Below are 17544 nucleotides of genomic sequence, written 5' to 3' on the forward strand. Positions count from 1 at the left end.
AATACATGAAAGTTCAATGTCTGGATAATATTAACTTATATTTATAGTTACATATATTTTTAAATAAAGTTCTAGCTCTAAATGAGAAAATACAATACTACTGGAAGCAAACACAGTTTAGGGTCCCTCTTCAGTGAAGTTTCTATTTCCGTTAAATTTGGTGTTTATTTACGCCCTGTGCTATTTCAAATAAACCAAAATTTACAACGAGCTTATTTAGCACCCTGCACTTAGAACACATCTGATTTTGTCAACAAATTGATAGTGGAATAAAGTCAGAGAATTAGTTGGCTAAGATACGTCTATGTAAATAATTAAAATGCTGCACCGTCAACGGTGTTGAAGAATTCCGACTACGAAGAGTGTTTAAGAAATGTGCTCGTTGACATGTTTAAATCCCAACGCAATTGCACTCAATTTGCTATTGCTATTGCTTGTGATAGCGCCCTTATCAGGTAATGTTGAGTTGTAATTATTTGCGCCGATTATTGCAGTTTACATACTAATAATCCAATTATTCCTACATTAGGAGTACATCATCCACCCATTCACGATATTGTGACAACTCAAGATATTATAGCTGGTGATGTTTTCTTTGAGATAACAGAACCTGCCGTTTTGGAGTACACGTATCGGTTACGACCGGCAAAAGATTTTGGTATCTCATTTGTCTCACAGCGTTACACTGGCATCGCATTGGTGTTAACGCAACCAGCAGATGCATGCTCAAAGATTCGCAACTATCGTGAAGTGCGCGGAAACGTAGCATTAATTAAAAGAGGGTAAGTTGCGACGGAAACTTTTGATTACGTTAAAGATTTCTTATGTGGCACCACGTAGTTGGTTGTTAGACACCAACACACACATTTTGCTAAATAGTGATATGAGAGCGCACAATTTATGATACGTATGTCAAAAGCAAATGTGATTAGTTAATCTATTTGACTTAATGCATTGCTGCCGATAGTACTTAAATTAATTAACAACAACTTTCATTTATTAAAGTGCTAAAACATTTTTTTTTTACTTCCAGCGATTGTTCGTTTTTAACGAAAACTATCAACGCAGAAAATGCCGGCGCCAAAGCGGCTATTATGACGGAATTTGACGATGATTCGGCCGAGTTCGAGTATTACATAGAAATGGTACATGACAACACAAGCAGAGAAGCGCATATACCCGCCGGGTTTTTGCTGGGCAAAAATGGCATTGTAATACGTTCGACGTTAATGAGTCTACGACGGCCACATGCCATCATCAATATACCAGTGAACCTAACATTTGTGCCACCTGCGCAAATAAATCATCCGCCCTGGTTGGGTTGGTAAACTTCATTAAACAAAGTCAAACATAGTTGATCACAGATGAACACATCCAAAAATATTAACCAAAGTGCATTCATACAACTGACTCACCAAAAATAAAAATGGCTAAGTAGGCTACTAGTTGAGATTTATTTACATTGTGCAAACTCTTTATTTTTATATTACAAGAAAAAAACAGAAAACCTGTTAAAAACAAATATACTTAAGTGTTGATTTTGCTGGGTTTTAAATACAACAAACACCCATAAATGTCAAGCAATATAGGTGGTAGTAAAAGGCCAAAATTGGACAGACAACGTTAGTATGAGAGAAAGTCTAAGTCATCACTATTTAGAACTGATTTTACAGTTCTAATTATATAAATCAAACAAAAAGCAATCAAGTAGTTTCTTAAATTATTGTAAAGAGTACACAAATAATAAGCAGGGGTTAAATGTTATAAGATGTATGCTTTTTGTTTTACTACGCTTCGTATGAAATAGTTGAAAAAAAACCATTTGATATTTTATAAGAAAAGGTTCTAGTGATGTAAAAATAAAATGCGTTGTGTTAAATGGGCAACTAACTTTTTAGTATAAAATTATTAAAATTTTAAGTATGAAAAAGCAATTTAAAAATATAAACTCAAATTCGAAAAACTAAAACAAATTGTCTATTTATTTCGTGAAATTTAATCCGAAAAACTAAAAAAAACCTTTAATAAGAATGAAATATTAGCAGGTAGAGGGGGAACAAAATTTTGAATTCGTCTTGGGGCCACAGCTAGAGTTTTGCAAGAAAAAATGTCAAGTTATATAAATACAGTTGAACTTCCTTAATTCGAATCACTATAATCCACAGAAAAACTTCGAGTTAGAGACTCCGAATTACGGAAAGTAATTTGTATGAAAATTGACTTATATTGGCAATACAAGAGTTCGAGCTATGGAGAACTTCGAGTTATAGAAGTTCAACTGTATATACATATATTGGAGGTTTTGTTTGGGCGATTGTTGTTGTGATCATAAAAATAGTTATTATACGTTCTCTCGAAAAACTTCCTTAAAATCGGACGAATCTATACTTGCTGATAGAACAGTTTGAGAAACATTTGATTGGAAATCTATTGCAAAAAGTTATAGCAGCCATTTAGGAGAACAGCACATCTCATTATAAGATTTTTAAAAACTTCTATTTTTTAAATTTCAAAGGCTACATTGTATATATGTATATAAATCGTGGCACATACCTCGTTAAAATTGCATGAGTTTCAAAATATTGTTTCCAGCAATTTAGCGAATTTGCTTGCCACAATGATGTGTCCTTTCCGCACGTTTTGAAAACCACTTATTTTTATGGCGCAACACACTTTTCATATTCTACATACAAGTGCACATATGTATGTGTGCATGTAAATGCAACAATTGTCACGCATGGTGCAGGTGAAGAATTTCACGCATACACAATTAATAAATGTACTTTATATGTAAATTTCACTACACAACTGCACATTTTCACATGCACAACTTTATAAATATAGATATTTAAACAATTTTATGCACATAACAATTTGCAATTTGCCACAAACTATCAAACGAAAAATTTTGTACATTTTTGCAAACTAACGGGATTTCTAATGACAGCAAACAGTGCTGCCAAATTTTATCTTAGTGCAAATAGTACCAATAAGGTTGCAATTGCATTGGAAAGTTGAATTGAAAATTGAGTGTGGAGGGTATTTTACATATATGTATGCATATACATATGGAGAGACCTATATTTATAGGTTATGTGTGGCAAATTGCAAATTGAACTGTGGTGGGCATTTTTGATGTATGCAGTAGAAATAATAAATGTTATGTATGGCAAATTGACTTGCTAAACTGCACTGCATAAAAAATATTCAATTACTGCAGTAATTATTACACTGCCGGTAATTAATGACGAACACTGGTACAAAATAATTAATGCAAATAAAATTAAGCGCGCTTTAAGCCATATTAGGCTTGAGTAAGTAATTAATAGCTACCTACAATATCTGCTCATCATTAACAAAAGAAAAAAAACACATTTTCATTTATTTTTCGATTATGTAGTTTATTGTTGGATATAAAACAATCATATAGAACACATTTTTTTATACGGCTGTGTGCGCGTGTGGTGTGTGTGTGTGTGTCTCTGTGTATATATGTTAATTATTTCATATATTGCATATGCACGACACACAATTACAATACATATACAGGACATAAATATATATATATATATAGTAGATTTTATGTTATACTCACAAGAGTTAACTACAATATAATGTACAAAAATAGAAATAATAAAAAGAAATAAATAAATAAAAGTGAAGATGAACTGATATGCCGCACAATAACACAATTTCTGTGCTGTTATACATTAAAAGGAGCATACAGATATTTGTGTTTTTTTTTTTAATTTGATTTCGTGTATGTAAAATTGTATATGTAGATATAGCATTAAAAAAAAATATTTTTTAAAAATATGTTAAACATTTTAAAAATATTCGTTTACATTTTTATATGTAATATTCGTTAATGCATTTGCAGTAATAACGGTTTAATTTGTTAAGTTTGTTAAATGCAGTGTTGGTTTAATTGGCGTTTAAATAGTACATGGAAACAAAAATAATAATAATTTGTAGTTAGTACTGTTTCGTTTTTATGTGTATTTTTTGAATTTTAATTTGGGTTACTTTTTAGTACGCTTTTTTTTAAACAGCTGTTTTTTCGTTTTTGTTTTAATCCATTCATTATTGCATTACAACTAATGTACTTAAAGTAAGTTAGGCTAATTACTAAGGGTTAAGGTTTTTGTTGTTTTTTTTTTAGTTTAGAGATTTACATGCGACTACCCAGCTTAGATGTTAAGTTGTTATGTTTAAACTTAAACTATAGTTGTTGTTTCAATGCATTTCTTGCATGCATGCCTTGTTTGTATGCATTTCATTGCTTTGCATTTACATTTTATTTAATTTTAGTTGCTTTTATTTATTTATAATTCTTTGAAAATTCGTTATTTGCTTGTGTGCGGCAACAAAAAGTTGCACACATACACGTTTACTTGCAGCAGCAACAGCGGCTGCTACTGCAATATTTGTCTTATTTGTTTAATTAATTTAAATAAATACTTTTCTTCCTGCTGCTTAAGCGCTAATTTTTCAACATTTTCTTATTTGATAATTTCTAAATTTATTTTAAAAGCCACTTTCAACTGCATGCAATTGTGCTTTTTAAAATTTATATTGCAACTATTTTTAACATTACACTTTTTACGTTTGACATTTCTTGTTTACATTCATTGTTTTTGTTTTGCAATTTCTTTGTTGCAGTTTTTTGTGTGCAATGTTGCATTGGCGCGCATAAAATAATTTTCTTTTAAGTGTTTGAAATGTTTGTTATGTTTTGAAATGCTTTTTTTTTGTGATCGAATGCGACTTGTTTACTTGAATGCTCATATAAAAATATTCAAAAAGTGGTATTTGTTTTTAACAAAAAGTGGTAATTTGTTGGTTGCGGGTGTTTAACAAATTGCCGCGTGTGTGTGGTGGTGAGTGACTATGTTTGTGTGGTGTGTGTGTGTGGTGGGTTTTAAATTGACACTAATTGGTAGCCTGCCAATTTGCTTGGGGAGTTGGTTTGTGGTTGGACGTCAGTTATGTTGGTTTTTGTAGCTTTCTTTTTTGAATTTTTTTTACAAACTTTTTTTTGGACGAGTGCAGTTCTAGTGACATTGTAGGAGGTTGAAAATGTTGGATTTAAAATTTTGCTTTTGCGAAAGCCAAAGAGTAGGCATGAAAAACTAAAAAAAAAAAATATTCAAAAAACATCCTTAGTAATCACGTTTCATTATGCTCGCATGCTTTATCACGCATAACAGCGCAATCGCTGACGTTTCGGCTGGCTCTCAGCTTTAGAGACTCTCAAACGCTTATGTTAATATCTCTAACTGCATTATTATAGCTTTAATCCGTCACAACTGCTTCAGCGCGTCATAGTTTTTTTCTTCATCTGGGTAGCTTCTTGCACGAATCCGTTAATATGTGTGTTTTAAGGAAGTGTTAATTTTTTTTGTGTTGTTTTGTTTTTAGCATTAGTTAGTTATAGTGTTACAATACAATAATAGTATGTTGTAGTGAGAGTATACATATATAGTATACATACACATTTGTTCAGCTTATGCTGAAATGTTTGTGGGAAATACAAATACATTTAAAAAGGGGCATATATGCACGTACGAGTATGTATGCGTTTATGAATATGATTAAGAGTATATATGTATGTAAGTATGTATGTATGTTATACTGTTAGTTTGTGTACAAATGATTCGTTAGATTAGTTAGTTACAATGTTTCATGTATGTAGTTACATACATATTTATGCTTTTTTGGAGTATGTAAAATAGTTGTTTTTGTTGTTGTATATAAATATTATGTATGTGTGTGTATATAGAGTATATAGATGTATGTAAGTGTGTGTTGTAGGCACTGAGCTTAATTTCGAAATTTCATATTTTTTATAATAAAAATTAAAATATTAATATTTTTAGTTTCGAAAATACAGAAAAATTACAGTTTGAAATCTTTACAAATGATTTACATATTTTAGAATAACAACTATTTTTACATAAGTTTTGAACTTCGAAAATATTTTGAAAAAAATTACAAAGGTTTTTTGTTTCAAAAATACACTGAAACAATTTTTACACAGAAAAATTACAGTTTGAAATCTTTACAAATGATTTACATATTTTAGAAAAAACATTTTTTGAATATAATCAGTTTTTAGCTTCTAAAATACTTTGAAAAAAGCTTAAAGTGAAAAAAATGAATGAAGATATAAAAGATGAAATATTTTTGAGTATACATTTTAGCTTTTCGAACATATTTTTTTTTTTTAATATTTAAAAGAGCTAAAGCTTCAAAAAATGCGCTTATTATGCTAAAAATATTTTTTTTTCTAAATTTTTCTACTGCAACAATTTTAGAAGAAAATATTGTTGGAAACAATTATTTTTACACAAGTTTTTAGCTACGAAAATACTTTGAAAAAAGCTTAAATGAGAACAAATTAATGAAGATATAAAACATGAAATATTTTTGATATAATACATATTCAGTAAAGATTTTAGCTTTTCGAACATATTTTTTTAATATTTAAAAGAGCTAAAGCTTAAAAAAATACGCTTATTATGCTTTTTTTCTAAATTTTTTCTACTGCAAAAATTTTTAACATTTTCGAAATTTCGGAATTAAGTTCGAAAACTCACAAACGCGAATATTCGTTTAATTTATGCGTTCCATTTACATTTTCGAAATTAATTTCGAAACCTAATATTTTCGAAATTAAGTTCGAAAACTCACAAACGCGTATATTCGTTTAATTTATGCGTTCCATTTACATTTCCGAAATTAATTTCGAAACCTAATATTTTCGAAATTAAGTTCGAAAACACAGAATAACAGCGTCTATTCGCTTAATTTATGCGTTGCAATTACATGTTCGAAAATTCGAAATTAAGTTCGAACACCTACAACAGCGTCTATTCGTTTAATTTATGCGTTGCATAGTTGTCATTGTGTTAGTTTCGTTTAAGTGTATGTATGTATGAATGTATGTATTTAGATAGTAAATAGTAGTATTAAAAGCTTCTTTGTTATTGCTATGCATTTGTGTGGGTGCAAGGAGGAAATAGATTTACAATAAATTCTGCCTACTTTAGCTGCGTTGTTCATGTTGTTTGTGTCTGTATTATATATTTGTTGTTGGTGTTGTAGCTTATGACGATGTTGATAAAGCTGATGATGATGTTGGTGATGATGACGTTGTGCGGATGAACTGGGGTATTCAATTGTAATTGTCGACAACATTGTATACACATATTCGCCATACAATCGAATACCCTTGCTGTACTACCAATGCATCAAGCGTATTTGATCGAGTATTCGTTGCTTAAAGAACGTGCCCAACATGCCGAACACTGTCGATATGGCCGCTATGCCCATCATGGCCTGCATGATGCAATGTATGCCTGACAGCTCTTCCTCGCTTGGTTTTTGACGATAGCGTTGTCGGTAATGGCGTCGCGTTTCATGTTCACGCATGCGTTGCAAGCGCTCGAGCTCCTCATCGAAGTGTGGTATTATGGCCAAATTGACCACTTCGGTTTTTGCGAGCACCTCTTCGTTGGCAATCGTATTCAATTTGTTATTGCTATTGCCCGACTCGCCGCCGGCGGTGCCACCAGCTGTGGCACCTGAGCCGCCTTGTTGCTGATGGAATTGGTGTTCTTTGTGACGCGAACGTTCGTCCAACATTGTATTGTCGCGACTGAAGTCGAAATCGAAATTTCGCGTCTTCATCGATGTTGGATATTCGGCTAAATTGACTTTTGTAAGGAAGTGTAGTGTCGTTGTATCGAGTGTGCGGTCGATGGAGGTGCCAGCCAGCGAACGTGGATCGCCGGCCGTTTCGCTATTTGGTGGCGCTGTTGGTATATCTTTGATGCGGAATTGTTTGAATTGATTCTTCTTAATGCCGAGCACTTCGGAGAGTGGACGATTGATCATGGGCAGCACAGAATCGGTGGGGCGTATGATGAATGAACCGCCTCCAGCGGCGGGTGTGTCCGCATCGGTGGCGGGATTTTGTATGGCCGCCTTCTGCGTTTCGTCTGTGGGATTTGCATTGGTTTTGCGCCCATTCGGCTGTGTTCTATCATTGCCGCCACTGTTACTACTGCTGTCATTATCCAGATCGTAATCGTCTTCCGACTCGTCGGCCGATTCATCTTCGCTACCATCGTTGTTTGGAAAATCAGGCGTATCTTTAGTACTTGTACCGCTAGCAATTGCTTTATTGTCCGTAAAGTCGTTTTTATTATTATTGTTGTTGTTAAATTTATGCGTTAAATTGCGTATCGGTTCGTATTTGGAATTCTCCGAGTCGCCGCGATAAAGCAGTGCAACCTTGCCATCGGGTGTCAAGACTGGCGTAATTTTCGGATGAGATGATGCTAAGCGATGACTACTCTCAGGATCGGGCGACAGTGCATCGAAGTCCGTAAACGAACTTGTCTTCTTGTCGCCCAGCGTATCCTGCTTCTTGTTATTGCTGTTGGCGTTGTTATTACTGTTGTTGCCATCCTCATTAGTCGGCGTCTGCTGATACACAATACCGACCTTGCCTAGCGGTGTTGAGATTATTTTAATTGCGTCATTCGTATTTTTACGGAAATACCGATTACTCGATTTCGTATGTTTCGAATTAAAATAACCATCACCTTCTTGGCGGTCGGCATCATCGTTAGCGTCAGCGTTGCTGTTGGCAATAGCAGCATCGTCAACGCCATCATCATCAGCATCATCATCATCAGCATCAACGTCATCGTCATCGCTATCATCATCATCGTCATCATCATTATCGTTGGCAAAATTGCCGCTGCCTTCTCGCGCATCGGCTACGCCTCTATTCGTATATTCCGTTTGCAACTTCTGTTGCTTTCTACGATATTTCTCCGTGTAATCTAATCTAAATCTATTATTATTTTTGTACCTATTTGCTTCGGTCCGTCTGTATGCGCCACCACCGGCGCCACTGCCTTCCTCATTCATGAAGCCCTTATCGTGTTCGTTCGCATTGCCACGTTGCCGTTCGACAATTATCGCAATACGTTCGTCATCCTCATCAAAACCCATGTCTTCTTCTTCGTCCTCGATTTTACTGACGGCAGCTGAAATACTTTTCGTCTTCAAAATGTCCGGCATATTTTTAACCGACTCATTTTCATCGTCCACCAACGCTTGTACGAGACCTTTGGCTTCGGGCAGCGCTTCAAATGTGGCGCTACTACGCGCTTGCGCTGCCACATTCACAGTAGCTGCGCTGCCAATGTAAGGCGCGTTAGCATCTTCGTCTTCATCCTCTAAGGTATCGTCCTCATCATCCATTTCAGCTTCATCTGCATCCTCATCATCATCATCATCATCATCGTATTCATCATCCCAACCCTCATCATCGCTTGGATTCAATTGCATACGCTCGGACTCTTCATCAGTCTCGTAGCTGGCGCTCTCATCGACTAATATGCCGCTTGTCACGCGCAAACCACCACCGGCCGTTTGCCTGGTTTCCTGCTCCGCATTGTACATGATGTCGTCACGTTTGTGTGTTTTCACCACACCAACTATCACACCACCACCACTTGTATTTGTTGCGTTTTCTACTCTCTCATCACCATCCGCAGTCTTTTTCTCTTGAGCGGCCATCATTTGTCTCCCCGTTTTAGTGTTGTTGTTGTTATTATTGTTATTATCGTTAGATATTAGTAAAACTTTCGTGTTGCTACAGTTAAATATACATTCATTATCGTTGCTATCACTAGTACTAGTACTTAAATTACTGTTATTATTATTATTATGATTAATATTAAAATTATTGTTATTACTATGTTGTCCTAAATTTAAATCTAAGCTACTATTGTGCATTTGGGTAGTCGCATCTTCCAGTCAGTAGCATTTCTTTGTACATCCACACTTACGCACGATGTCTAAATTCTTTATATATTTGCGATTATTGCTGCACACCATGCGGACCTGTAAAAGCATTAAAAAAAATATCTTAGGTTAGAATGAAACAACTTTAAAATAGTATTCCCTATTAAATGTGGTTTGAAATCGCGAATTTCGAAAATTACAAAAAGAGTAACCTCACTTGTATTTAAAAAAATTATCAAAAATATTGAAATGAGCGCACAAGCTAGTCATTAGTCATTAAATAAGTTATTGATAGGTTTTCTGGCTCAAAATCGTAAATCTTTAGTCTTCAGGAAAAAATAACCTCAATTTTGTATTTAAAAAAATATCAAAATTATTGAAATGAGTTCATAGATTAGTCTTTAATTATTGAATAAATTATTGATAGGTTTCTTTGGCTCAACATCGTAAATTTTGAGTCTTCAGGAAAAAATAAACTCACTTTTGTAATTGAAAAAATTATCAAAAGTATTGATAAGAGCTCACAGGCTAGTCCTTAGTCATTAAATAAGTTATTGATAGGTTACTATGGCTCAAAATAGTAAATCTTGAGCCTTCAGGAAAACATAACCCTACTTTTGTATTTAAAAAAAATTATCAATAATATTGAAATGAGCTCACAGATTAGTCTTTTATCATTGAATAAATTATTGATAGAATACTTGGGCTCAAATCTTAAATTTTGAGTCTTCGAGAAAAACTAATCTCAATTTTGTATTAAAAAAAATGTGAAAATGAGCTCACAGGCTAGTCTCCAATCATCAAATAAGTTATTTATTAGTTTATATGATTATAAAATCTTAAATTTTGAGTATTTGAGAAATAGTAACCTCACTTTTGAATTAAAAAAAAAAAAATTATGAAAAATGTGAAAATGAGCTCACCGGCTAGTCATTATTAATTAAATAAGTTATTATTTGATTTTTCTGCAATATCTGGCTCCAAAATAAAAAAATTTGAGTACTCAAAAATTTCTAACCTCACTTTTGAATTTCGAAAATTTGGCAATAATATAAAATGGGAGTTGAAAGACAATTTATTATTCATGAAATAAGTAAAATTAGTTGTATAGTTGTAACTTGTAAATTCTGAGTATTTGAAAATTTCTAACCTCACTTTTGAATTTCAAAAACTTTTTTAAAAGTCACAACATAGTCGTTCATTTTTAAATAAGTTAAATTACCTACATTAAATTATTTGCTATTTGAAGATTTGTTTAAGCAAATAATTAAATGTTAGAATTTTTTCTAAATTATAATCGCTTAAAATTTGCTATCGTCACTTAAAACAGTTATTTGTTTTTCATTTGATTTAAAATGTTTGCATTTTTTACTTAAATTTAATGTTAATATTGAGTTTCTCACCTTTCGTCTCCGCACAATTTTTGCAGCGCAACACTGATTACCGCAACCGCCAACGCATTTCGCATATTTGATCGGTTGACGTGAGCGACAATCGTTTTCGGTATAATATTCGCGTACTTGTTCCTTGCGACAAGTGGACGCCACTGTAAATGAGCAGAAAATTTCCAAATTAGACAAAATATTCAACAAAGTTTGAGCTTAAAGACATTACAACGGCTAAAAGCTTGCAAATAAAATAAAAAAAAACTAAGAAATATAACGGCATGCAAAGTTAGTTGTAGCATTTCGATAAATGTTTAAAATGAATGTGGTGCCATGCAAACCACCACAGCATGAAGTATGAATGAAGAATGTGCTTAATACCAGTGATTGTGGCGGGCTCTGTAGTGCCCTCACCTTGTTCGCAGTAACGGCCCTTCTGACCATGCTTGCATTTGCATTGATAACCGTCACGATAGGTGGAGTTCGGTACACAACGGCTGCCGCGACGACATTTGTGATTCTCGCAAGGATCCAGCTGCTGTATGGGGAAAAACAGGAAGAAATTATAATTTGCATAGTTTTTTTTTAAATTTTCCTCGCATTTACCTCTTCTTTAATATGCGGCGTTTCGTCCATAAAATCTTGCTCATCATCTTCCCCCGTCTCGCCCTCAAGTAACGCACAGCCTGGTGTAATCTTTTGCTGCTTGGCAGCATTCTCAAAGTCCACCAGCTTGTGATTTATCCACACCTCCTTCATGCAGCCCTTGAAGCTAGTCAAATTGCGTATTTGCCAATTCTTATAAGCCTGCAGGCCCGGATCGGGCGGTAGGCCACCCAAAAACATGGGTGTATTCAATTTGAGAAAATCATTGGAACCCTCATTTATAATCGATCTAGCGAGACCGCGATCGACGCGTAGCGTAAAGTTCTTCTTGATGGCCAACAGCTCGACACTATGATATTTACCATCGGCAACCATTTCGAAGCTATACATTGTGGAGACGGGATAATTGCCGACATCGTAGCTAACACGTATGCGCCCGTTGAAGAGCTCCACAGCAATATGTGCATCCTGCCCGTCATACATGAGTATGCCATTCTGTTCGGAGCTGCTGAACACGATCGTCACATTCGCGTCGGGTTTAGTGCGTAACGGTTCCATTTCCACGAAGGAATTGTTGTGCACGAAGCTAATACTGGTCAAATACTCGCACCACTTGCCGGTATAACCCGGATGACATTTACATAAATACTCAGAGCCCGAGGGATTCGGCTGGAAGCAGACACCATGTTTGCATTCGTGATTTTGACAGGGTGAGGTCTGTGGATACATCATCGAGACCATATTGTGTCCCTCACAATATTTGCCCGTAAAATCATCCGGACACTGGCAGACATAATCGTTGATGCCGTCAATGCAGGTGCCGCCATTTTGACAGATGTGATTCTGACAGTCGTCGATGTTTTGCGTGCAATTGATGCCATGGAAACCGGCCATACATTCGCAGGTGTAGTGCGTGAAGTGATCGTGGCACTTGGCGCCATTCGTACACGGATTAAAGTCGTCGCTGCAAAAGTTGATCTTCGTGTCGCAGTATTGACCTGTAAAACCCGGTTGGCACTCGCACGTGTACGATTCCACGCCATCCACACACGTGGCATTATTTTGACATTTGATTTCGCCAAGACAATCGTCGATATTCGTCTCACAACGTGCGCCTGTATAGCCTGGCGCACACTGACAGCTGAAACGTCCCTCTTCAAGCACCGTGCAGGTGGCATTGTTGCGGCAGGGATTGCCATAGCAAGCGTCGATCATGAATTCACAATGCTTGCCATGATAACCGGGCAGGCAGAGACATTGGTAGTCACGCTGTGGCAATGGTATGCACTGCGCCTTATTCTCACAAGGATTCGTATAGCAGGCATCACATTTGGCCATAATCTCATTGCTAACCTTGCCCTTGCAGACGAAGTTGTGTGACGGTGTCGAGAGTATTAGTTTATCCTTCATATAATCGGGTTCGGCACAACGTGCAATACCCGGCTCCACATAGTCCAGCTTGATCCAGTCCGAAAACCATTTGAGTGAGCAATCACAGTACAATGGATTGCTGCCGAGCGCACTGAAAATAAATCGTGGAAATTAAATTATACATTTCGTTTATAATTTATTTGTATGAGGTACTTACATGTGTGTTAGTGACTTCATGTCTTCGAATGTACCCTCCGGCAGCATGGATATACGATTGCCATGCAGTGAGAGTACGCGCAGATTTTGTAGACCTGACAAGGCGTAACGCTGCAGACATTGCAAGTTGTTGTAGGATATAATGCTGAAAAGAAAGAAATATCGCATGAGTTTTTTTGAAATATCGGAATATATGTTGAACTCAAGTCGTATCGACAGATGGTCGCTAAGTATGCTAAGGAAGCATGGGGCTTTACTGTTCTGTGTAAAGTTTTCGTCGAGGGTTGGTTAGGTTTTGGGACTGATCTCCGCGAACACGGGAATTGTACTTGGACAGTTGAAAAATGTCGTTGAGGTCTTCTACTATATACCGTTCTATAGATGAGGTTCATATGTGAAGACCATCAAAAGCTGTCGTTGAGGTTATGGTAGGTTTCGTGGTTCCGCGAACACGGAATCGTGCTGGGACAGTTGAAACACCGGTCCTTTGTGTTGTCAAAATGTTATTAAAGTCTTCTACTAAAAGACGAACTGTAAGAGGAACTAAGTTACTATTCTGTGTAAAGCTGTTTTGAGGTTTCGAAGTTCCGCGAACTCGGAATCGTACGGGGACAGTTGAAACACCGGTTCTTTGTGTTTTCAAAATGTCGTTGAGGTCTAAGCGAACTGGAAGGGGTGTTAAGAGAATTGCCGACTACTTTAACACGCAAATGGAGCTGGATAAAGAGGCTTGGAATGCAATTTGCCATCTTAGTAAAGAGAAGTATTGAAGCTACAAGTCCTACGGGTTTTCAGACTAATTGGGACTCGAAATTGTACTACAGAAAACCGACCCCGCCACAGAGACTGTTTTTTTGAACAAGTAGTAATTTCTTGGTATTGGCGGTAGAAAAAAATTATGGAGAACCCACACACACATTTTTCACGGATTAATTAATTCTAGTCAGTTCTATCTTTTTAAGACTCTTACCAGAGTCTGCGTTGATTATGATTAGTATTCTGTCTTCAATTTCAGTAGACGTCCATCTGTCTTTTACAACCAAAAAAAAAAATCATACAAAGTCATGTATACTTACAGCGTTGACAGGTTCGTCAGATTGGCGAAGGTGTAATTAGAAAGGAACGTGATTTGATTGTTACTCAAATCTCTGTTAAGAAAAAAATATAGGAAGAAAGTAAAAAAAAAGACACGTATTAGCAACATAAATTTCAATAAGAGAACAATGCTGCGTCATTTCTGATGCTCAACCAACTTCTCCTCCTCGCTTCCCCCAACTGTCTACTTACAATCTCGTCAATGCCTTCAAATGTCGTATCCGATCCAAATGTATCATTCCAATTTCATTCGATTCCAGATATAACTCGGACGTTTCCGCCGGTATGCCACGTGGTATCTCTTTTAATTGATTGCGCGAACAGCGCACCACCGTGCCGGTGCAGGTACAGGCGGGCGGACAATAGCCATCACCCAAACAGCCTTCATTGTTGTCGGTTGTGCATTTGAACTCGTTATGTGGCAGATCCTTAATTTGCATATCACGTACTTTTGAGGGGGCAGCACAACGTGCCGCACCGCCAACCAGACCCTTCTTTCGTAGCCACTCGGAAAACCAGGCCAAATGACAGTTGCAATTGAATGGATTGGCAGCCAAGTTGCTGTGTTTGGATGAACGGATGAAAGTGGAAGAAGTGTAAAGTGAAAATTGAAATGTAGGCTTATATATTGTAGAAATCGGTTCATGTATATATGCTTATATATATGTACTATGTATAGTGTATGGTGCTAAGTTTGCATGGAGCTGTAGTAATGCGAATGTGGAGAAAAGGTATTGCAAAAAAAAAAAAAATATAAAAAAGTCAAGTGTTGCAAATGAATTGTCCTAGCGGTTTTTAGTACTTTAGGATTTTGGTATATTCTCATATGTGTGGTACATACAACCTACTCGCCTACGGTTGGCCTTTTTCTCGTTCATTATTAAATTCTCTGCTACAGTGTCTCTTAAAAGTATGTTAATAAAAGTTCGAGATTTCGATTATGAAAGCTAGCGAGGTCCATCTTCAGTGCGGTCTTTCATTTTTCGCGACCCAGAAGTATGGTTATGTACCGATCTATCCATAAACATATATATATATATAAATCTATGGACTCGTAGTTTAGTTGGGACTCCGTGTGAAAGTGGGCGTGAATGTTATGAAAAAAGAACAATATCGGACCTTGCTTCGATTCCTGTCTTTGGAAGAAAATAGCGCAATAAAGTCTTCGACGTGGTCGCACTTCGACTTTTGATTAGTTACGGTTAGGTGCACCAAAAAGGTCTATCGCTTAGGAAGAATCAACGATCTTGTATTGGATTGGCCGATTGAATGTCCGCGAAACAGTAGGCATCTCAAAAGGCCGATTAATCTTATTCTGCATAAAATATTGAGCAGGAGAAAGCTTTCGACGTGATAGGTGGCCCCTTTTCCGAACTCCAAGCATAACCGTAGGATCGCTTCATTGCAGAATTTGACACTGTTTAAGCGTAATTCGAAGAATATTCTGTGAGATCAATGCATAGTTGAAACATTGAACTTTAGACGGTTAGCTTCTTCGACAGGAAGCGAAGACTGTACTTTCCGGAAAGGTGAAGGAAAGCCTAGTTGAACTTCATACGAAAAGCTTCTTCGAAAGAAAGCGAAGACTGTCTTTTTTTTCAAACCGGAAAGATGAAGGAAATCATAGTTGAAAACGTAAGCTTTGATCGTCTAGTTTCTTCGAAAGAAAGCGAAGACTGTCTTTTTTTTCAAACCGGAAAGATGAAGGAAATCATAGTTGAAATACTGAACTTCATACGACAAGCTTCTTCGAAAGAAAGCGAAGACTGTCTATTCAGTTGGAAAGATGAAGAATTGCATAGTTGAAATACTGAACTTCATACGACAAGCTTCTTCGAAAGAAAGCGAAGACTGTCTTTTCAGTTGGAAAGATGAAGAATTGCATAGTTGAAACATTGAATTTCATTTGGCTAGTTTCTTCGAAAGAAAGTGAAGACTGCTTTTTTTTTTTCAAACCGGAAAGATGAAGGAAATCATAGTTGAAACATTGAATTTCATTTGGCTAGTTTCTTCGAAAGAAAGTGAAGACTGCTTTTTTTCAAACCGGAAAGATGAAGGAAATCATAGTTGAAAACGTGAGCTTCGATCGTCTAGTTTCTTCGAAAGAAAGTGAAGACTGTCCTTTCAGCCGGAAAGTTGAAGGAATGCATAGTTGAAAAGGTGAGCTTGATAGTGGGAACCTCTTCGAAAGAAAGTGAAGACCTTTAGCATAGTCGAAATATTGAACTTCATAAGGCTAGCTTCTTCGATGGAAAGCGAAGACTGCCATTTCGGCGGGAAGGTGAAGACTATTATGTTCTGAAATTCACAAGATGTGACCTAGATAGTACAACTTTTGGAGATTGGTAAAATAATACGAAAATAATTGATCGAACTCAAATAACGGATATTTTTGCTGTCTTTTCTTATTCATGCATCATTAATTTTATTCTACTGCGTCATTTATTCTTAATTTTATGACCACTCAAGACTTGAAAACACATTTTCGTGAGTCACTTTGCATTCATCAAAGTTACTATACAACAATAAAAACAACACGAAAACAGCGCCACTATTGCGCAGGTGTCTCTTTAGAGACAAACGCCAGCAACATACTCCTTTTCCACTTGGTTTTTTTCTTTTTCCATAAGAGACCCTCGAAAATCCTACTTGTAGTGTATAGTTATGTAAGAAAAGTTGTTTTAATGTATGTGTGTGTATATATAGGGTTGTAAGTATGTAAAATGTGCTAACAATAAAAGTATGAGTGGTTTTATTCAATCATTTACCAAATGTGAAAAACTTTTATAGTGGTTTTGCATGCATACGTACATATCTATAGTACTATGAATGTAAATATGTGAGTATGTCTGTTTGTATTTTGAGCACTTCTCATCTGTGCAGTTGCGTAGTCTTCTTGTGCCCATCAAATTAGGGTGATTCTATGTTTCAAGTGTTTCTTTACAGACCAACTTACATGCTTACATACTTAGTACTTACAAATATGGCTACTAAAATTCTAAAAAATCATACATATGAATAGTGAAAGCATAATTCTATGCTTCAT

General features: G+C 35.9%; 2 protein-coding genes across 2 annotated transcripts in view; one reads left to right on the plus strand and one right to left on the minus strand.

The window, feature by feature from the left end:
• The first annotated feature begins 209 nt into the window (after positions 1-209).
• LOC105210332 (PRADC1-like protein) lies at positions 210-1713 on the plus strand. The gene is made up of 3 exons (XM_011181202.3): positions 210-455; positions 530-782; positions 1034-1713. Exons 1-3 carry the CDS (start codon positions 374-376, stop codon positions 1326-1328), a joined length of 630 nt encoding a protein of 209 aa, XP_011179504.1. The 5' UTR covers positions 210-373; the 3' UTR covers positions 1329-1713.
• Positions 1714-4140: 2427 nt separating this feature from the next.
• The window catches only part of LOC105210331 (protein slit), a 54678-nt gene continuing 41274 nt past the window's right edge, over positions 4141-17544 (minus strand). Inside the window, 7 exon segments of the mRNA XM_011181201.3 lie at positions 4141-9924; positions 11229-11371; positions 11592-11748; positions 11817-13338; positions 13405-13548; positions 14480-14551; positions 14691-15059. Coding sequence (XP_011179503.2) covers positions 7243-9924; positions 11229-11371; positions 11592-11748; positions 11817-13338; positions 13405-13548; positions 14480-14551; positions 14691-15059 — 5089 coding nt within the window. The 3' untranslated portion in view covers positions 4141-7242.

This window comes from Zeugodacus cucurbitae, chromosome 6 (assembly GCF_028554725.1).
Source record: "Zeugodacus cucurbitae isolate PBARC_wt_2022May chromosome 6, idZeuCucr1.2, whole genome shotgun sequence".
NCBI lineage: Eukaryota > Metazoa > Arthropoda > Insecta > Diptera > Tephritidae > Zeugodacus > Zeugodacus cucurbitae.